Source organism: Panicum virgatum, chromosome 9N (genome assembly GCF_016808335.1).
Source record: "Panicum virgatum strain AP13 chromosome 9N, P.virgatum_v5, whole genome shotgun sequence".
In the NCBI taxonomy this organism is placed as follows: Eukaryota; Viridiplantae; Streptophyta; class Magnoliopsida; order Poales; family Poaceae; genus Panicum; species Panicum virgatum.
In genome coordinates, this window is record NC_053153.1 from 6429473 (window position 1) to 6451805 (window position 22333).

The 22333-nt window shown below is 51.6% G+C and overlaps 1 protein-coding gene across 6 annotated transcripts; it reads left to right on the plus strand.

Annotated features, from left to right (window-relative positions):
- Positions 1 to 985: 985 nt before the first annotated feature.
- On the plus strand, positions 986 to 6917 carry LOC120689967. 6 transcript variants are annotated; one of them, XM_039972465.1, is made up of 12 exons: positions 988 to 2807; positions 2930 to 3066; positions 3169 to 3238; positions 3356 to 3445; positions 3796 to 3912; positions 3999 to 4436; positions 4675 to 5084; positions 5181 to 5280; positions 5367 to 5426; positions 5561 to 5647; positions 5766 to 5903; positions 6317 to 6917. In XM_039972465.1, exons 2-12 carry the CDS (start codon positions 2972 to 2974, stop codon positions 6635 to 6637), a joined length of 1926 nt encoding a protein of 641 aa, XP_039828399.1. In that variant the 5' UTR covers positions 988 to 2807; positions 2930 to 2971; the 3' UTR covers positions 6638 to 6917. The 6 variants fall into 6 exon arrangements, with proteins under 6 accessions (XP_039828394.1, XP_039828398.1, XP_039828399.1 ...); XM_039972460.1 differs by having other exon boundaries at positions 986 to 3066; XM_039972464.1 differs by having other exon boundaries at positions 987 to 3066; positions 3356 to 3439; positions 3805 to 3912.
- The last annotated feature ends 15416 nt before the right edge of the window (positions 6918 to 22333 follow it).

The following is a 22333-nucleotide window of genomic DNA, read 5'->3' on the forward strand; positions in this document are numbered from 1 at the left end:
ATTGGCAAATTATCAGTGTTTCGTTAACTATTTTGGTTTGCCATGAGATTCAAGGCCATGTGTAGTTCCCGTCCCATAAACCCCGTAAACGTAAAAAAAACCGTCACATCAAATGTTTCGACACATATATGGAGTACTAAATGAAGTCTATTTACAAAACTTTTTGCATAGATGGGCTGTAAATCGCGAGACGAATCTAATGAGCCTACTTAATCCATGATTTACAACAGTGATACTACAGTAACCATCCGCTAATTATTAATTAATCATGGATTAATTAGCATCATTAGATTTGTCTCGCGATTTATAATTCATCTGTGCAAAAGGTTTTATAAATAGACTTCATTTAGTACTTCAAATTAGTAATATTTCAATGCAAATTTTTTTTGCGCTCGAACTAAACTAAACAGGGCCTCATGCATGGACAGACGACACACCAAGGTTCGGTATTTTGCGTTGAAGAATGAAGACAACACATCGCTGGATACGCCGACAGTCCACAGCCGTCGCTCCACACACAGTCACCAAAAAGCCCCAGCCTTTCCCCCGTTTTCCGCTGTCCCCTTTTCCCCCGCTGCGCTACACCTGCCTGACCTACTCAGCCCACGCCACGCCACGCCACGCCTCCCGAGTTCCCCCAGCTCGGCCGCCGGAGCACCGAACCGAGCCCACCCACCCACCCGCGCACGCCCCCGCCCAACAACGGCTCGCGGCCACGGGGAAGGCGAAATTCCCCGTGACAAGCGAGCGCCTCCCCGCAGCCAGCGGACAAGTGCTCGCGCCGCCGCTGTCGCCTGCTTTTCATGGCGGGCAGGGCAACGACGGCGAGCGGTGCTCGGCCACGGCCAGGACGCGCGGGAGCGGACGAGAGGGAACGGGACAGGGGCAGCCAGCCACAGCCACGCACGGCCGGGGCTTCCTTTTACCCCCACCCCCCATTGCCTGCCTTTCGACCCTTTTGAGGCCGAACCCCATCTTTTCTTCCATTCTTTTGGGCCCCCCTCGCTCGTGTCACCCTAAAACTAGGGTTAAACAAACTTGCTTTTGCACAAACGCGGCCTTGCCTTTAACGACTGTTTGTCTTTGCTTGTAGGGGGTCTACTAGTAACAATTTCTTCCTTTGTTTCGCGTCAATCCATTTGGTAGGACAAGCGGTGCTGTGGCAAGAGCACTTCTAGATGGAGCCACTTTGTTAGGAGCCAAATGGCATGTTTGCTCTGGTTTTCCTCTGTAGTGGTGATTTATGAGGCACAGCCTATGCTTGCATCGCGATGTGTATGCTCATTTTCTGGCTAGCGTTGTTCGGAACGCACGCGCTATGTTAGAAAAAAAACTGAACTTTCTTACTGGACAGAGAAGTGGCAATGTAAAAGGTCAGGTTGGTGCTTGAGTCACTCATGCGGCATCTGCACCGCTGGGCAAACTGATCATTCCACAAATTTCGGTTTCTACGTTAGTGGTAGCTTTTTTCTTCTTTCCAAATTGTAGCTTTGAATCTTGTGATACGGCATCAGGTTTCGTGTCTGTTCTGAAAACCCTGAAACTTTAAATATCATTAAAATAACAAAGGGCATTCTGCTTATATTTTCACCTTGTTCAGTGTCAGCACTGCATCTTCCAAGGATAGGGTGACGCGGGTTCCGCAAACTTACCAGTTATGGAGCATCTGTCATCTGTGCTAAACTGCTCCCGTTTCATGTGCTGGCCGGCACTAACGTCATAGATCAAACTCATCTGGATAGGGGTGACAGCGCAGTACAGAGATTTTTGATAATCAGTACAGAGATTTGAAGTGCTCATGTCATATGGATCTAGAAACCTAACCGCACCATTAACAACTCCAAAGTACACTGCCCGCTGCCACCACGCCAGCACCAACCACCAAGATTAAGCAAGTTCACACAGTGTATCAAAACGGAGTACTTATAAGATATCCTAACGCTTTTGGCTTGTTTGTCGTCGTTTGGTGTGCACATCACTCACCAACTGCTGCTACTACATATGCTGAAAATGTCCTGCACAGGTTTGGTAATTTGGTAGGCAACGTGCTACGTACTAGTTTATAAAAAAGTATTTTTGATGTTTTGTCAGTTTGGTAGATACAGGGTTTGGCTCTACTAGGCTTGTACTTGTATACTCCCATAATCTCAGTCCTACCACATGTCTGATGTCTCATCACCCCAAAACTGTTACTGTATCAGGGTTGGGTTAGAAAGCCTGATTAGGGCACAAATTACCAGGTTGGTTGGAAAGGCTCCCCTTTTCCCTACCCTCTAGTTTCTCCACCTGCAAAAACAAAGAAAACCGCGGGAGGAGCAAGGTTTTCAGACCTGGGCATGCGAAAAAGGTGCAGTGGTTAACCTATTCATCGATCCATCACAGCAAGGAACCCCAGGGAGAAGGGGGGGAAAGGTGTGCGTGGCGTTTTCACGAGATGTCACAGTCAACGGCCTTTTTGCAGGCTCGCCACTAGCGTGTCATTGGTGCTTGCCTTGCGCTGTATATATACACGATACCCACGCAGACCGCAGTGCGGGTGGATGCAGAGCAGTTGTAGAGAGAGAGAAAGGGAGGACTATTCTCTCCGTTTCCCTCTCCAAATGTCTGATTAGTTCTTGACCTGAAGAGTGAAGGGTAGTTGTGGTGATAGATGGATACGGAACTTGGTGTGGACAGAGCTGGGTTCCTTGGAGCTTAGCGTGACTTCAGAACACGCCATTTCTTCGTTCTTGGATCATTTGGAGTCTCTTGCTTGATTTTGGCGGCTTCTCTCCTCAGTTCTGAGCTCTGAGCAGCGACAAATCTCTGTAAGCTATTTCCTCCTCACATCTCTTCTTCTTCTTCTTTCCCCATTGTGGCTACAATTCTACAGATGCGCATGCTCTTCAAGGTCTTGTTGCATAGAGTGGTTCGGTTTGCATTTTTGCAGTCAGTTCACAGTTGTTGGTTGGTTCTCGAGCTGCACCAAGCAATGGAGGTGGAGGCACCGGAGACGAAGGGGCACAGAGCTTTTGCCAAGCCTCTTAAGCCTTTCAGTTCTTCAGAGCGGCACAAGCAATCCAAGAGGTTGGTGTCTGCAGCCTTACTTGTGTCAAGTTTTTTTTCCTTCTCTTGTGGTTCTGCCGGCAAGGATGCTCAAAATGTGATTAAGCGGTTTCTGAATGGCAGTTATTTTGAGGAAATATATGGTGCAGATGCTTTGCGCTCTTCAGACAAAACTATTGTTCTGCCTAAGCCGGTAAAGTTTCCTCTCTTCAGTTCAGCGTTATCACATTATTATACAGAAAATGCGAGGTTTCTTGCCATACAGATCATGTGATTTTGAGCAATTTGTGATTAATTTATTCTTTCCCAGGGAGCTGTAAAAGCTAAGGTGAAAAGTGACATCAATAAGGATGTGCGACCTGGGAGGGGAGCACAAAGCACCTTGAGAAAAGAGGTAACGGTAGGCTGGCTTCTTTCAGTATAGTTCAGTTCAGATAAGAACTTGCATTTCCATATGTACGAGTGTCTGAAATGGAACAATTGTTTTGGCCCTTTTTGCCTGCCCAATGGTAGCCATAAACCATTCTGAGGACATCTGCACTTCTCAACCTCACCAAATTCCATAACATATTTGTTCGTCGATTAGTTTCTTTCCAAATCTCTTTGCTCACCTAAAACTGCTTGAAAAAAATGCTCAAGTAATGGCTCAGAAAAGGGGAAGCCCATTTTTTCTTTCAGACCTGCTGCTGCTGTTTCTTGTCTTCCTGTTGAAATCTTTATACTGTAGATTCATTTAATCACCTGATGCAGATTCTGCAGCTAGAAAAGCACCTCAAGGATCAGCAGGTTGTGCGTGGTGCCCTGGAAAAAGCTTTAGGGCCTGACGCTGCTCCAGTCAGCTTGTCACCTGAGAATCCAATGCCAAAAGTAATTTCTTTGCCCAAGAACTTTTGTTAATCCGCTGTTCCCAAAATTCATCACTCATCTGGTTAATCTCTTTGATTTGTTTTCAGGCCGCTAATGAATTGATACGGGAGATTGCCACATTGGAGCTAGAGGTCAAGAACATGGAGCAGTATCTGCTGATGCTCTATCGGAAAGCGTTTGAGCAGCAAGCACCTGCATTTTCTCCACCTGATAACCGTGAAGCTTCAAAGCCATCATTGAGCTCCCGTTCCGGGCAGCTCTGGGAAATGCCAATGGCGATGAAGTCTTTCAAGAGTAGAGAGGATACAGCACTCCGGTCAAGCTATCCGCTGCCACATAAGAAATGGAATGATCCATTGACAACCTCAGTTCGTCCTGATAGAGCAGTTGATTCAGATGTCCTCCGCTGCCAGTCTGCCTTATCATACCGTGGAGTTTGTTCATCCAGAATACAGCCTTCAGACGATGATAGTCTTGCAAGGGCTCTTCGCTCATGCCACTCGCAACCTTTTTCATTCCTAGAGGTAATGGTCTGCCCCATGATAAATATATTAGGGGTTACTAACTATAGCCTGCTAAACTAGTTCATCATCTCTGTATGCGTGACATAGATGTCACAGAAAAGGGTGAAAGAATACATCTTTTATAATTTCTATGATGCAATGTGCATATGACATTATGAGAAACATGACTGAAAACATTGATTGAAATAGCTGCAGCCTTAAGCTGTTTAGGATTTTAAGCTTCTTATTATGTTTTTAGCAGGAAGGAGAGACTGGTGCGTCAGGAATGATAAGCTTAGCAGAGTATCTAGGAACTAATGTAGCTGACCACATCCCTGAAACTCCCAACAATCTGTCAGAGGAGATGGTGAGATGCATGGCGGGGATATACTGCAGACTTGCAGACCCTCCGTTGGTTCACCATGGTTCCTCATCTTCGCCGACATCGTCGTTCTCCTCAACAAGTGCAGTCTCTCCACAATATGTGGGCGACATGTGGAGTCCCAACTACAAGAGAGAAACTACCCTAGACTCCCGATTGATAAACCCGTTCCATGTCGAGGGTTTGAAGGAGTTCAGTGGACCGTACAACACAATGGTTGAGGTTCCTATGATTAGCCACGACAGTCGGAGACTGAAAGAAGCCGAGGACCTTCTCCAGACGTATAAGTGAGTTATATGCAAAGTTTACTCTTTGGTCGATGAAATTGTTCTATTTGTCAGTTCAATATGACATACTAATCTTAACTGAATTTGATATTTCAGGTTGATCCTATACCGGTTGGAAACTGTTGATATGAGGAGAATGACAAATGAAGAAAAGATAGCATTCTGGGTCAACATACACAATGCTTTGCTGATGCATGTAAGACTCTTGATGCAGTTCAGTACCCTTTCTTCCCACTTTACGTGCTTTGTTCTTGATAGGGTCCCAATGTACTACTTTCACAGGCTTATCTGAAGAATGGCGTCCCACAGAACAATCTGAAGAAGACATCCCTACTTGTTAAGGTAAAGTGAAACGCAAAGTAAAAATGCTTCCTCTGAAGAATCAAATAGAAGGGACCCTGCAATCAGAAATTCAGAAGTACTAAATTCAGACCAAGTTTCTCCTTTCCCTGACATATGTTTCTACTGCCACACAGGCTGCCTGCAAAATCGCCGGACGTAACATCAACATAGCCGTTATCCAGAGCATGGTTCTTGGATGTAATACTCACTGTCCCGGACAGGTACGGGCAAAACATGCATGATTAGGTCAAAACCCAGCTAAAAGCATGGTGATGCTCGTACTGTACTGATTATATGTCGCAAGCATGCTAATTTCAGCTGTTGATCCTTTTAATGCAGTGGCTACGGACCTTGCTTTACCCCAGGATCAAAAGCAAAGTGACCAAAGCCGGGCACGAGTGGCGAGCCTTTGCCGTTGCACAATCAGAGCCTCTTTTACGCTTTGCGCTTTGTTCGGGGAGCCATTCTGATCCCGCGGTAAGCAACAAGTTACAGAAAATCAGTATCATTGTACCTTAAATTCCTCTTCCAGACTGAGCTAATCGATGCTTGCTTTTTCTCAAGTCAATATTGACCCATGTGAATACATATGCGATTCAATTCTTAGCAATCCTTTATAGCACACATTTGGCATGAAAAGCTGCAGCGTACTATCCTACCATGTCACATTAACAAAACATGTTTAGGAATGAATCATGAGGTGCAAGCTTTTCGGTGATTGGGAACGTTGTTAGGAATCTTTCATCTTTCATCATGTTAGGAATCTCGCCTGTTGCATCAAAGCACTGCTGCTACCATAATTACTAGCGGTGCCGAGCCAAGCCTCTTTAGTCTTTTCTGAATGCAACATCATCACCCCCCTTTCCTCTCCCCGCTTTGGCTGCGCGCAGGTGAGGGTGTACACTCCGAAGCGGCTGTTCCACCAGCTGGAGGCGGCGAAGGAGGAGTTCATCCGGGCGACGGCCGGCGTGTGGAGGGAGCAGAAGCTGCTGCTCCCGAAGCTGGTGGAGGCGTACGCCAAGGACGTGAAGCTGTCGCCGCAGGGGCTGGTGGACATGGTGCAGCGCTACCTCCCGGAGAGCATGAGGATGGCCGTGCAGAGGTGCCAGCAGGGCGGCAGGTCGTCGAGCAAGGTCGTGGAGTGGGTGCCCTACAACCCGGCCTTCCGTTACCTGCTCGCCAGGGACCTCGCGTTCCCCCACCTCAGCTGACCGTGTCTGTCTCTGCAATAGCAGATTAGCAGTAGGGCACTGTGATGAACTGAAGAAGTTTGGTTGGAGTGGAGTATATGCGCGTGTACCATAGGGTTAGAGTTAGACAAGGGTTTGTGCAGATTGTGTCGTGTGAGTAGATGATCAGATGATCACTGGCGAGTGGCGATTGCTTGTGGGTTTCCGATTGTCCGCTGTAAAAAAAAGGGGGGCAATAGGTTATTTTGTAGATGAACAGGAGACAGAGGATGAAATGGGAAAGCAAAAAATGTTAGTAGTATCCCTTAAAAAAATGTTACTAGTATGCTCACGTTCTGCGAGACTGCGACTTGTCCTGTTCCTTTTGCAATACATGACTCAAGAGGCGTAGATTAAGCGTGGTGTTGGGCTTCCACGACATCGAGCAGGGCCAGACGCCCAGACCTCCTGAGGTTCTGAAGAAACCCCTGCTGCGCACCATCTTCAGCCCATCTTCGAGCGCGAGTTGATCAGAGCAAAGAAAAGATCCCAGAGTAGGCTCGGGAAGGAAACCAACAAAAAAGTGCAGCTTGTGCTTGTCCGAGGCTTTCGGAATTCAGACTGAGCAAAAATCAGGCTGCACAAGATAACGCATCACCATCACATTACAAACTATATCCCACAAGCTAGTTAGCAGTGCTGTCTGCTGTTCTTTGTTCGCTCCTCTGCCTTGAGCCAATGGGACCTCGTTGCCGTGTACTTTTACTAGTACACTAGAACCTAGCCGCAAACAATATTTAATCAGAAAAGAAGGTATTACGATTCAGAATGGTGTGCTGGATGTATTTCGGGTTAGTTTCTACGACAATGCCGGTAACTGTACTTGCATCGAACTACTGATGAATCTGTACGGCATCTGTCCGGACTGCATGAATCTGTGCAGGATTTGTAAATCCCACTAGCTAATACTCCCTCCATTCCAAATTATAAGTCATTCCAAGAATCTTGGAGGGTCAAGTCAAACTATTTCAAAGTTTGACCAAAATTATAGAGAGAAATATAAAGATTTATGACATTAAATATGTATACTATGAAAATATAGCTAACAAAGAATCTAATAATACTTAATTGGTATCATAAATATTATTATTTTGTTATATAAATTTAGTTAAATTTAAAAAAACTTTGACTCTCTAAGATTGTTGGAATGATTTATAATTTAGAACGGATGGAGTAATTATCTTGAGATAGAATTGCTGCAGCCATTCGATAAGCCTCCATGGGAGCAAAAAAAAAAAGAGTGCAGAAACTTTGGGCCGGGCAAATCTCTGCAACTTCAAGCTAGGAAAATTAAGATGGGCTGAAGATGGGCACGACAGCATCATAGATCGCAGCAGCATGGCGAATCGGCGAGGCGCGTGCGTACTGGCGGTTTTTTTATTTTTTTATTTTTTGTTTTTGTTTTTTACAAAAATATATTTTTGTTTTTAAAATTTTCAAAAATATACCCCGGCCGCCCCGCTGCCGGGAGGCCGGCACCTGGTCGCCCCGCTGCCGGGCGGCAGGGGCTTATCTGCAAAAAAATTCGCGAAAAAATTACGTTCCGATCCCTGGAGGACCGGTCGCCCGGAAGCGGGGCGGCTGGCCCCTAGGCCGCCCGGCAGTGGGGTGTCACACCCTGAAATTTTTGAATTTCAGGATGTGATTAAAATTAAAAATAAAACAATAATTTTCACATCATTTTTTGAAATTTTGTCAACATTTATTTTTCGTTACAGGGAATTTAGTATAAAGAAAATAATTGTTTGCCTTTTAAATTAAATGAGGTTGTTTGTTGGTTATGTATTCATGCTTTCCTTGCATAGTTTTATTGTTTGTTGTTCAGTTTGAATTTGAATTCTTGAATTTAAATTTGAATTAAATGTGTTTGAATCCTTTCAAAAATAGAAAAGACTTTCCTTTACCCCTTCTTCTTTTCAGCCCAGCCGGCCCACCTCTCCTTTCTCCCTCTCCCTTATTTCTTCTTTCCCCGCGGCCCAAAAATCCCACCGCCGGCCCAGTTCCCCCTCCCCGGCCCAGCTCGCGCCCCCCTCCTCCCTCTGTCGCCGACGCGTGGGACCAGCCCGTCAGGCGCGTCATCCACCTCGAGCCGGACTCTGGCTCGAGCCCGTCCGCCGCCCCCGCGTGCCTCCCCGCGCCTTGTGTGGCCCACACGCCGAGGCCTCCTTTTACGTTTTAAACCCTGAGTTTTTCTAAAATCCAACCCGCCGTCCGTGAGTCGTGTTTTTGTAATCTAACCCCTACGTATAAGGTTTAATTATGTTTAGGCCCTCGGTTTCTTCACCCAGAGCCCTTTTTCTTTTAAATCTATCGCAAATAAGCCCCTAGAACCTTGTTTTAGCCATAACTTTCACGTTTCAACTCCGTTTTCACCGATTCTTGCGCTCACGTGATCCTTGTAACATGTGCAAAAGCTTTATAACCTTTTTATCCTCTGTGAGCACACTTTGTTGTGTCTTACAAATCTTTTCTGTTAGTCCTTAACCTTTTAGTCAATCGCGACTTGTCGGGTACCACGATTAGGGGCACCCTAATCGGGGTACTAAGATCACTTTAAAAATACAAACACCTATTAAGACAACTGGGCCCACGAAGGCCCACGGCCTGCTTCCCATCCGGAAGAAAGAAAGGGACTCAAAGAAGCCCAGCATGCGGCCCATTCGCGTCCCCATCGAACCCGCGAAAACGATCTCCGCCTCGCTCGAGTGTAGCGGATCTACCTTCGAGCGGGTGACTCATTTTCCGTCTCGCTCGAGGGCTCCCCTCGGGACCCTCGACCGCGCAACACACCTCCGCCTCGCTCGAGGGTAGCAGATCTACCCTCGAGCGGGTGACTCACCTCCGCCTCGCTCGAGGCCGTTTCTCGGCACAAGGGACAAACGCCCCCGCTGCCCAACCGACCGCCGTACGAAGGCATTAAAGGCCAGCCACTCCGCCACGGCTCAAAGGACGGGCGGCGTCAGACTGCCACTCCCGCAGTGGATATGACCAGGGTCCCATCCGCTGACCTCGGTCACCGCTCCGCCGCCCCAGTTGCTGTAGCAACACTGTGGGACCTACGACGCAGGATAAGACAGGCTCGGCACTGCTCCCAAGTACTATTCTGCCGACATCGACCAACCGGACCCGCCTCTCGCTGGGGAAGGGGTCTGGAGACGTCACGTTTCCTTCAGGGAGGGACGCTCGGCACACACGTACGGAGTGCCCCGGACCTCCTAGTGTGCACGCCCGCACTCCGACCAGAGGGTCCGGGGGCACCGCGCGTCCCACCACCGCTACCACTGGTGCCTGCAGGACCCTAATCCGTAGGGCCCACCGAATGCCACCACGCCGTATATAGGAGACCATACATCAGCGACGACCATGCCGCCTACAGGGACACTGCAGGACGACCGGCGCGATCCTCGCAGAACCAAGGACGAAATCCAGGACGACAGCGACGCGCGCCGCCTTCCCACAGTGTACTTCCTACAGTATCCGACCACTGTACCCCGCGATTCAGGGGAAAACGACGACTCCCATGCCCCCACTCATGTGCCCCGCCCCTCCTTGTGACTATAAAAGGAGGAGGCGGGCTTCCTTTAGCCGGGCGGCGGCTGGGCTCTGGGTAGACTCTCTATCGGGCTTCTCTTTTCCAAGAGGACGTTCAGGAACTACTGAGCATTCATCTGAACTGACTCCACCCCTAGCAGAGACTTGGGAGCTTCCCTCACTCTCTCGCCTTGCTTGTATTCCCTACTACAAGCACTCCGGGTGCAAGATAATACAGTGCCCTCGCACACCCTCTTTGCTGGACGTACGGCCCCGCGGCCGGAACCAGGATAAACCGTGCGTTACTGTGATTGCCTCTTGTATCATCATCTGGGACGAGGAAACACGCAGCATTTACTAGTTGGGATCCAGGCCCCCAGGTCGGGACACCGACAGTTGGCGCGCCAGGTAGGGAAAACTGCGTGACTTTTTTTCTTTTTTTCCCCCATTTGATCTCCAGGGATGGCGAGCAGATCCAACCCGCACCCTATGGGTGTTTCGGATCCGCTCCCAGCGGGACCCGTGATCTCGTTCGGGAGTCTCGAGTTCAGGGCAACCGGCAACGGTTACCTCATGCAGCTCCTCTCCCCCGGACGCAACCCCATCGCTCCGACTTCGCCAGCCCGGCGCAACAGGCGCTCGGGTCAGCGTTCGCGACAAGCACGCGCGGAGCGGCGTCGTGCAGCACGCCACAGCTCCCCCACGTGGGTCGAGGCTGGCATGTCGCAACTCAGCATCACGACCAACGGGGCCACCGTTTCGTCATCGCGTGCCTCGGCGTCATCTGCGCCGGCACCATCGCCTACAGCAGCACTAGTGCCTCCCAGGGGGACTCGACTTCGGCGTCGCCCTTCCCCTTCCGGATGCGCAACGCTGCCACCCACGCCTCGTCAACCAGCGCTAGCTTCATCGAGCATGAGGATCTGCCGGGTCATCATCTTCGGTCGATTCGCAGCCTCATCGCGTTGTCCCCTGACGAATCCTACCCCGAGATGGCGAGCTCGATCGCCGACGACATCGACTTCTTCATGAACAACTTCGCGGCCGAGGAGGCCGAGGACTACTCCGGGGTTCGCGACCCCGACGCTCTTCGCTCGTTCCAGCTGGCGACAGCTTACTGCCTCACCTGCTCAGAAGACTCCAGCGAGGGGGATTTCGATCCTTCCCGGGAGTGCTTCATGGCGGATCTTGCGGATGAGCAGGACGACAATGCTCCAAGCAACGACGGGGACGGCGGGGCGGACGTGCAGGCAAAGCAACCGGTGGTCCCGCCTGCAGCCCCTTCCTCGTCAAGTTCAGCGGCGCGACAAGCTCAACTGGCGCAGCTCAACGAGCTTCAAGCCAAGCTCGACGACCAGCGTCAACAAACCCAGGAGCTACGCGCCGCACTCGAGCAGCAGCGTACCGTGCGTGGCGCACACGCCCAGGCGGCGGGACGTGTTGCCCGGGAGCGCATCCTGGCCGACGACAACGTCGACAAATCTCCGGAACTGAAGACGGCGGGCGAGAAGCTCATCGCTGTGGCTTACCTACTCCAAGCTATGCCCGAGCCATCGACACCTTCGGGCCGCAACTTGCGCCGCGAGGCATAGGAGCTCATCGAGCAAGCTACCGTGCAGCAGACTGAGAGTTCTGCGTCTCGTATGCGCTCGAAGGCCCCGGAGCAGCGTGATGGGACTGCGCATCAGGACCACGAGGTTTCTGTGCACACACCCCCAGCGGGGAAGGGCAAGGCAGCCGTAGCGCCTGGTGCGAAGGCATCCTCGGTGCACGAGCGCATTGGGAGAGTTCCCGTAAGGGAGTGAATCCTTGACACTCGCGGGCACGCTGGCGACGGTGACGCCCGCAACGTCATCGACGGCAGGAGGTACACCCCTCGACGGGGTGGACGCTTCGACCCTGAGCACGACAGGGGTGAGTCTCCGGAGCCTCCGGGCACCCGGGTGTTCAGCCGTGAGATTCGAACTGCATCTTTTCCCCCGCGCTTTCGACAACCCAACACCCTCGTTAAATACTCGGGCGAGACTGACCCTGCAGTCTGGCTCAATGACTATCGCCTAGCGTGCCAGCTAGGCGGTGCGACGGAGGATGCGGTCATCATCTGCAACCTTCCTCTTCATCTTGCTGACGCCACACGAACGTGGCTCGAGCACCTGCCTGCGGATCAGATCCACAACTGGGCAGACTTGGTCCACATCTTCGTGGGCAATTTCCAGGGCACGTACGTGCGCCCTGGGAACTCCTGGGATCTCAAAGGGTGTCGCCAGAAGCCCCGCAAGTCCCTGCGTGACTACGTGCGGCGCTTCTCCAAGCAGTGCACCGAGCTCCCTAGCGTCACCCACGTCGATGTCATCAACGCTTTCCTCGAGGGTACGACGTGTAGGAACCTGGTGCATGAGCTCGCGAGAAGCCGACCCGTCAACACCAATGAGCTGTTCGACGCTGCCACCAACTACGCCGCCGGCGAGGAGGCCGTTGGTGCCATCTTCGACGACAAGTCGAGCAAGCGCAAGAACGATGCGCCCGCGGAGGGCAGCAACGCCAACCCAACGCCCCCGCCAAGAAACAGAAGCGGGGGAGGAAGGGCAAGAAGCCGGTCCCACCGAACCAGCGTGGGTCGGGGCAGGCAGAGGACTCCGACGAGGCCTTCGCTGCCGCCCCAGACCGCAAAGGACCTCGAGGCCCCCCTCGAGGTGGTGGTGGCCAATTCGACGACATGCTCAAGAAGCCGTGCCCTTACCACAAGGGCCCGGTCAATCATACCCTCGAGCAGTGCGAAATGCTCAAGAAATACTACAACCGCGTCGCGCATCGCGACGAGGATAAGAAGAAGGATGCAGGCGACAAAGGTGGAGATGACGAGTTCCCCCCAGTGGAGAACGCCTTCTTCATCTTTGGAGGAGCAACGACGAATATGACTTCTCGCCAGCGCAAGCGTGAGCGCCGCGAAATCTTTTACGTCACCAAAGCCACGTCATCCTACCTCGACTGGTCGAAGGATACCATCACCTTTGGCCGCGAGGACCACCCCGACTATGTCCCGCATCCGGGACGGTATCCGCTCGTTGTCGACCCCATCATCGGCAACACTCGCTTCTCCAAGGTGCTCATGGACGGAGGCAGCAGCCTCAACATCATGTACGCCCCTACCTTGGAGCTCATGGGGATCGTACTGGACAAGCTTCGCCCCAGCAAGTCGCCATTCCACGGCGTCGCGCCGGGGATGCGAGTCCAACCCCTCGGCCAGATTGATCTGCCTGTGTGCTTCGGCACAGCAGCCAACTTCCGTAAGGAGGTACTCACTTTCGAGGTGGTGGGGTTTCGAGGATCCTACCATGCCATCCTGGGTCGTCCTTGTTACGAAAAGTTCATGGCCGTCCCCAACTACACCTACCTCAAGCTCAAGATGCCGGGTCCAAAGGGCATGATCACCATCGGCTCTTCGTTCGAGCACGCCTACGAGTGCGACGTTGAGTGCGTTGAGCGCGCGGATGCTCAACCGGAGGACGAGGCCCTCGCAGCCACCCTCGACAAAATGGCAAGCGAGGCCATGGACTCCACGCACCGACACGCCGGGAGCTTCGAACCCGCCGAGGGTATCAAGAAGGTGCCCCTCGATCCGAACCACTCCGACGACAAGGCGTTGCAGATCAGCGCCAACCTCGACGGAAAATAGGAAGTGGTGCTCGTCGATTTCCTCCGCGCCAACGCAGACATCTTTGCGTGGAGCCCCTCGGATATGCCTGGCATACTGAGGGAGGTCGCCGAGCACTCCTTTGATGTCCGACCCAACTCCAAACCGGTGAAGCAGTGCCTGCGACGCTTCGACGAGCTCAAGCGCCGGGCGATCGGCAAGGAGTTGCAGAAACTTCTGGCGGCCGGATTCATCAAAGAGTTATTCCATCCCAAGTGGCTAGCTAATCTAGTATTAGTGAAGAAAAATAGTGGAAACTGGAGGATGTGTGTAGATTACACTAGTTTAAATAAGACATGTCCGAAGGTTCCCTTTCCTTTACCACGAATCGATCAGATTGTAGATACTACTGCGGGATGTGAACTCCTATCCTTTCTTGATGCCTATTCCGGTTACCACTAAATCAAGATGAAAGAGTCCGACCAGCTCGTGACTTCTTTTATCACACCCTTCGGCATGTACTGCTACGTTACGATGCCCTTTGGCCTCAGAAACGCCGGAGCCACATACCAGCGGTGTATGCTCCACGTTTTCGGAGACCATCTCAGGCGGAGCGTAGAGGCATATGTCGATGATATCATTATAAAATCCAGGAAGGCGGACGACCTGGTTGCCGATCTCAAAATCGCGTTCGATTGCCTGCGGGCCAAAGGGGTGAAACTCAACCCCGAAAAGTGCGTGTTCGGGGTGCCTCGAGGCATGCTCTTGGGCTTCATTGTCTCTCAGCGGGGCATCGAACCCAACCCTGACAAAGTCTCGGCCATCACTCGGATGGGACCGATCCGAGACCTAAAGGGGGTACAGAGGGTCATGGGATGCCTAGCATCCCTTAGCCGTTTCATCTCGCGTCTCGGCGAGAAAGGCTTACCCCTGTATCGACTCTTGAGGAAAACCGAGCGCTTCACATGGACCCCCGAAGCCCAAGAAGCCCTCGAAAGGCTGAAGGCGTCGCTCACTCGCGCCCCCATTCTCACACCACCTACGGAGGGCGAGCCCCTCTATCTGTACGTAGCTGCGACGACCCAAGTGATCGGCGCGGTGATCGTGGTCGAAAGACAAGAGGAGGGTCATACTCTGCCCGTCCAATGACCGGTATATTACGTCAGCGAGGTGTTGTCTGAAACTAAGACACGCTATCCGCAGATTCAAAAGCTTCTCTACGCAGTGGTTTTGGCTCGGCGCAAGCTGCACCACTACTTCGAGGCTCACCCCGTCACCGTGGTCTCGTCTTTCCCCTTGGGAGAGATAGCCCGCAACCGGGAAGCCAAGGGTAGAATTGCCAAATGGTCTGTGGAGCTGATGGGAGAAACACTCACCTACGCCCCCCGCAAGGCGATCAAGTCCCAAATCTTGGCTTACTTCGTGGCTAAGTGGACGTACACTCAGCTACCCCCACCACAAATCCAGGGCGAATGCTGGACTATGTACTTCGACGGATCGGTGATGAAAACCGGCGCCGGTGCCGGCCTCCGCTTCATCTCACCCCTCAGAGAACACATGCGGTACGTGATACGCTTGCATTTCCCCGCTTCCAACAACATGGCGGAGTACGAGGCCCTTCTCAGTGGCCTCCTGTAACACCCCTGTGTTAATCGTCCTGCTAATCCCGAGTTATTTCGCTAATCGTGGACTCAAATTCGTCGTTAACACTAATCGCGTTCGCTTAGCAAACATCTAGTTAGCAGTGTTCGATCTCGTTTTTGTCCTTGATCCGAGCTCCAAATCAACTTCCGCCCAAAACGAAAGTTGTAGATCTTCTTTTCCTCTACAACTTTTATTTTGGCCAAATTTCATGTTCCCATATGAAAAATTGAGTTTTAACTGGTCAAACTCGGGCAAAAATCATTTAACGAAGAAACAGTGTCTCCACTGTGTTCGTCACTGTGCCCCGACGCCATACCGGCGACTGTGAACGGCGGCGAGCTTCCACGCGTCGGCCATCGCGTCTGAGCGCCGCTCTTCACTTCGCAGACGACCTCGAAGCTTCCCGTTCCGTTCCCCATTCTCCTTCCTCTGAGCTAGGTCGAGCTCGAGCGAGCAGAACCGAGCGACATCGCCGTCGTTCGTCGCTCCGGCCAACCTTCGCCGCCCCACCTCAATCCGTCGCACTCCGAGCTTCGCGACCTCGCCCCGAAGCTCCTCCATCCCTCCACGAGCGCGGCCGTGCTCTACCCCGGCCGAAATCGAGCTCAGACCGCCGCTCGCCATCGCCGACCTCCGTCAAGCTCCGCCCCGAGCTTCACCCTCACGTCGACGATCCCCTTCCGGCCTTCCTCCGCGCAAAATCGACCCACGGTGAGCTCAATCGCAACCTCCTCTCCCTCTCCGACGCTTTCCCCACCCGAATCCACTCTGCGCCGCCGCCGTTTGGCCGCTGCGCCGCCGCGAACGCGCTGGGCGCCGCCCGTGCACGCCGCCGGAGCTCCCTGCTCCAGCTCGCGCCCCCCTACCGCGCGCCCCTAGGCCTCTTGGCCTCCCTGAGGCTCACGCCGCCCGCTCCCGCCGCCGCCGTGCGCCGCAGTGGCCGGAACGCCGCCGCCGCCGCGCCGCCGCTCCAAGCCGCGCGCCGCCGCCGGCGCACGCCGCGGGGCCACTCCTGCGCATGCCCGCCCGCGCCGCCGCGAGCCCTAGGGCCGCCTGGGGCCACTGGCCCTCACCGCACCGCCGCGCCGCCGGCCGACCCCGCCGCCGGCGTGGAGCCCCCGCGCCGCCCCGCCCCTGCCTCGGCGCCGTCGCGTGCTGCTGCGCGCCCGAGCCCCCTCCCTCTGCGCCTCCCCGCTCGAGCCCTGCGCCACCGCCCAGCGCTGGCCGCGACCGGGCCGCGGGCCGCGACCGGGCCGCGCCGCTCCGCCGGCCGGACTCCGCCGGCGGGAGCCGGTGTCGCGCCGCCGCTGGCCCGCCTTGGCCGCGTGCCCCTCCCCGTGCGGGCGAAACAGAGGAGTGGGGGGCGGGCTGGGCCACTGTCAAGTGGGCCCGGCTGTCAGCCCCCCCCCTTTTATGTTTCAGTTTTATTCTTTATTTCGGCTGAAAGTTCATAATTGCGTATAAATTCACAGAAAAATGCGAAAAATGCCAAACCAGTTTTGTTAGGTTTCTAAAATCTTGATCTTCAGAGGAAAAATGCTTGAGCATGCACTTTGTCACTGTTACCCCTGTTAATATTTGTTTTGTGCTTGAGCTAGTTTAATTATTACCGCTTTTTCTGTTGCTCTAAAAATTATGAAAATTTTGCAGTAGCTTACTCTTGATATGTGTAGTTCACTGAAAAAGTTTCAGGTGCTTGTTCTATATGCAAGTGTGTGGATCTAAGTGTTGTTTAATTGCTTTGCTAGGGCTAGTTACTTGTTTTCTGCATGCAAAGCAAACTCCTGTTAATCCATGCTAACCTAAGTCGTTTTAGTAGTTGTTTTCGTTGGAAGCACTTCAGGTTAAATGTTGATCTTTGGTTTTCGCATCGTAAGCACGTATGCATTGCACCATATCCTAACTGTTGCATGTCATATTTTATTCGTGTAGACGCTACGAACGAAGCTGTCCACGAGCTGATCGTTGAGCCGGTCCAGGAGCCACGACCAGGAGCGCAGCAGGAAGACGCCGTTGAGCACGCCCCCGGAGACCTAGTTAACCCCGCTGACCTGCAAGGCAAGCCCCGGAGCATAAACATAATTTAAAATTATTCAATGTTTATTTAAGTATTGTGCATTTATGTTCTAGGAGTTGAATGGAACCATAGTATGCATGTTTCCCTAGGTACCGTGGGCCTATACTAGTATGCAGGTGTCGATAGAAATGCTTTGCTAAATAGGATTTCGGTAGAAGTCGAGTGATTGCTGTCACTCGCGAGTTTAGGATCTTGATCCCTTAGCTTTGGCTTGGAAATACGTTGTTGAGTAAAAAGAATTGGAGACCGGGCGGGAATGAGTTGGTTTATGTGAGAAAATGGACTCCCGCCTGTGTCGATTGAGGACCGTACCGTTGTTGGCCCTGATGACCGAGTTTGAACAGTACTAACCACATACCGGAAGTAGGAGGTAGTCGAAACCGGTAAGCTGTGTACCACATTACAGCGGTAATTTGAATTCCGCCATGCTACGCTGGGCGTGGGAGTTGGCGGGTGTTGGATAGGATGCCGCCTCCGGGTTCTCCGGGAGTTCACCGCGAGGGGCCCATCACCTGGGTTTTAGCAGGCGTAGTTCAGATGCCGTGGTAATGTGGGAACAGTTGACGCGCATGGCCCGGCGGGGCTTACATGTGTCGTGTGAGTTAGGTCCACCTTGCAAGGTTAAATCGGATCGATTCGCCGTCTCTCTCGGTTAAGAGAACCTTGGTCACTGCGTCACATCGTAGTAAGAAGTGAAATAAGTCTTGAAAGGTAGCGATGGAATGTGTATCTGTTGTTCTAAAAGATAATCTGTTCCACCATGTGTGTTTTAGATGAATAGGCGAACTTAGTAATACTTGGTATACTAAACGGAGCTAAAATACTGAAAGTAAGGATTCACTTTTAGCAGCCTTTCAGCAAAAGAACTCCAGAGCCAAAAAGCCTTGCATGTCTAGGTAATGGGCTAAGTATACCCAAGGTCGGGTAAGCCTTGCTGAGTATTAGTATACTCAGGGTTGTTGTTGTAACCCTTTTGAGCAGGTTGTGTCCCGGCGGACTTCGAGGAGATCTGTGCGTCCTGGATTGGACAGCCGCTTCCTCCAGGTTGGACCGTCGAGTGGGCCCCGTCTTCCCCGTGAAGATTGGGCAGGTTGGCATCACATCGGTGGGCAGGATGTGGAGCTCACCTTTTATCGTCGTCGTAGCTATCGTATTGTATTTCGAACTCAGTTTTAAACTTCCGCTGTGCGTTTGAACTCTGTTGTTTGTATTTAAACCTTTTATGTAAAACCTGTGTTGTAAATTAATTTGAAGATTTCTGTTGCTGGTAACACCTGTGCTCGTCTTCGTACGGGTCTAAGTGCAATTGTGATCCTGGAGTACAGTAGTTTAATCGGGATTTTACCCGACAGCCTGTCAGGTTACACCGTTTTAAGTGCACAGTAACTTGATTAAGTATTAAGATGATGGTTAGTGCATTTAAGCCGGTTTAATTTGGACGGTGCTGCTACAGCTGGCATCAGAGCTCTAAATTGCACTGGGGTGACTACCTTGCAACGATTTCGGGTTTTCGAAAAGTTGACGCTAGATGCGCTAAGGAATAGAATAGATAGTTCGTATGCCCTAATTATGTTTTATATAAGTTAGGTGGCAACTAAGTATCTATTTTATTCCAGCACTTCCAGCTTTTACTTTTTGTTAAACCTTATTTCGGTAACGACGCACCTACGCTAAGTTAAGCAAGGTAAGCATTCTGGTAGTCCTTAGAATAGCCCACGTGTTTCATACGTGCGCGGGTCCCGTATGTTGAGCATACGAGGAGGTGATAAGGCTCAATTCAAATGAGCCTGTCGCTATCTGCCGCCTGATATGGAGTGCGGATTTCATGTCGTGTGATTGTGATCACGGCCATTTCGTAAGGCAATGTTACGAGATGTAAACCTGTCATGCGGTTGGCCATGACCGTGACCCTTGGGACACGTCTACCCTTGGATGTCCCGTAAGGCGAGTGTACGGGAAGTGAATACGTTGTTATGACGTATGCAGCGCTGCCCATTCAGCGTCGAACGTCTGGGTGCCATCTCTATAGTGGAGGGTAATGTATGTGTAAATATGTGGGAAACTGCATATGCGTTACCCGTGTGGCGTAGGACACATGGGGGCCGTTCGTGTGTGCTGGCACGAAGGGTCCAGAAATGGATATTTATATCTGTCTCTGTGTTCTTCTGCAGGAAACTAACTCCGTAAGCGCGTTATAAAATCCTTGATCGTAGGAACGACTAGTCTATATATAGGGAGAGAACGTAATTGTGCCACCGATTGCTCTCGTATACCATATTTTGGTACTTGTTTGGGTGAGATACGCTAGAACGTGGCATGCATCTTGCATCTTGCATTCCTGAGTTGTTGTTTATTTTTGTTACCTTCGGTTGCGCTTCACAAAAATTTATTTGGATCACCATGTTTTTACTGTGTGTTCTTAAAAATTTATTTGTGTTGCGTTGCCAAGTTTAAACCTGTTTCTTTTGAAAACTGTCACTTACGTCAGCGCTATGTGTTCTTACAGATGGCTAGCTTCACGCACGTGATCGTGGACGCTGAGGGTTGGGCGCATTCCAGTGCCCTCCACACCGGCCACTTTCCTCGTCTGCTGTGGCAGATGCTCAGGGCGTTTGACTACACTGAGCCCCCACAGTACTCCGGACACGAGTCTAGTTTGCTGGGCACCGAGCGCTGTCAGATGATCGTGAAGATTCCTGCTTGCCCCGCTCGCTTGGACTGGGACTCGTGGCAGCTCACTGTCTATGGTAGGAAGCTGGCAGACTCCTGGGAGATTGCAGCTAGGAGGGCCATTGAGGAGTTCTCAGAGAAGCATAATGCAGAGGTGATAGATACTCCTTACAGTGTGTTTCCTCTGAAGGATGAGACCACTCAGGCCTATGCAGATCGGGTTAACCGCAACCTGAACATCATGATGCCCGACTACAGCGTCAGGACAGCACTCTCGTTCAGCTACTCCTCAGCTTTGAGCAACATGTATGAGCAGCTTCGTGAGGAGAATGCGATATGCAGGAGCAAGGCTCGAGAGGCTCACCTCCATGAGCAGCACATGCTTGGTACCCAGGACAAGATCAAGACCCTGAAGGCCAAGTCTAGAGCAAGGAAGATCAGGATTCAGGAGTTGCAGGAGGAGTTAGAGAACAGGACTCAGATGGTGCAGCACCTTGAGGGGCAGCTTCAGCAGGCCCAGGAGTGGATTGAGGATGCCCAGGCTCAGGTGCAGGCAGCAGCAGAGATGGAGGCTGATGCAGCAGAGGAGGAGCCAGAAGAAGAAGAAGAGGAAGAGGACCCTGAGGAGATCGAGGGAGTGTCTGGAGTCGAGTCGGGACCAGGGACTCCGTGAGGATGTGGATGGATAGTGTTGATTCTCCCCTTGCAGTGTAGCCTTACTGTAGGATAGTTGGGTAGGATGACCAACATAGAGCTTTAGGCTAACCTTGGGTTGAAAATTCTTTTGTGGCTCAGTAGTTCGAGTCATGTAGGATAACCCTCCTAGTGTGGTGTGTAGCCGGGTCGTGTAAGACCCCGTAGTGGTGTGTTGTAGGGTCGTTTGTGAACCCTTCTCCCATGTTAGTTTGTTACCGTAGCACGGCTTGGTTTGTACTGAACCTTGTTCCAGCTGAAGCAGCGTGGCTGCTTAATGTAAATTTTACTTCCGTAATGATCTTTTCTGTCAGTGTGTGAATTTTCAGATTTGAGTTGTGTTTGGATCGTCTTCGAATCTGAAACATTGTTGAGCGAGGTTCAGTTTTGCATACGTTAGAGCTACGTTGGACGAAACTTGTTGTGTTGATGCATTTTCAACCAAAGCAAGTAAATTTTAATTCCCTTGGTGAACCATCTCGCGAGAGAAATGATTCATGCCGTGTGTTCATATTATATATGCACATTCTTTACTTGCATGGATTAGTCTTGCTAGCGAAATGGCTAACCAGGGGAATGATTCTTTTTGCAGATGGGTGATAATCATGACAATGACAATCACGAGGCACTGCCCCAACAACCTCCCTCTTTGGCTCAAGCTGTTGCAGCTCTTATCGCGGATCGCAATGAGCAGACTGAGCTAATAAGGCAACTGGTGCAATCCCAAGTCAATGCCGGCAGAGGTCGACATGCTCCCCCGCTAGCACCAGCAGAAACTGACTATGTCGGTTTTCTGGCCACCCAGCCACCTCTGTTCCATAAGGCCGATGATCCCCTTGAGGCTGATGCCTGGATTCGCACCATTGAGGATAAGTTCAGCATCCTCAATTGCACAGAGATGGACAAGGCCGCCTTTGCAGCGCAACAGCTGCGGGGACCTGCGAAAATATGGTGGGTCAATCACAAGGCTCTACTTCCCGCTGGTACACGTCTCATTTGGGATGAGTTTGTGGCAGCGTTTAAAGCTCATCACATCCCTACCAGTTTGATGAGGAGAAAGATGGCAGAGTTCCTAGCTCTGAAGCAAGGGACTAACACCGTGCTGCAATATGCTCAAACCTTCAATCAGCTATCTCAGTACGGCGGTTTTCATGTGGATACTGATGAGAAGAAGCAGGATTGCTTCAGAAGGGGACTCAGCACAAAGCTTCAGGACAAGCTAGCCCTCACCACATGCAACAACTTTACCGATCTGGTTAATAAGGCCATCACGCAGGAAGATGCCACACTGGCACACAAAGCTGATAAGAAGAGAAAAGCACCTGCTGGATCCTCCAGCAATGCACCCCAGAGGTACAAGCTGGTTCAGACAGGGAATCAGCAGGCTTCAAACCGTCCTCCACAGCAGGGCCGTTGGGTCGCTAGGCCA

Coding starts and splice junctions, on each gene's coding strand:
- LOC120689967 (XM_039972460.1), top strand. CDS start 2,873: ATGCGCATGCTCTTCAAGGTCTTGTTGCATAGAGTGGTTCGGTTTGCA. Junction 3,446..3,795: donor CCTTGAGAAAAGAGGTAACG/GTAGGCTGGCTT, acceptor CACCTGATGCAG/ATTCTGCAGCTAGAAAAGCA. Junction 5,281..5,366: donor ACAATGCTTTGCTGATGCAT/GTAAGACTCTTG, acceptor CTACTTTCACAG/GCTTATCTGAAGAATGGCGT.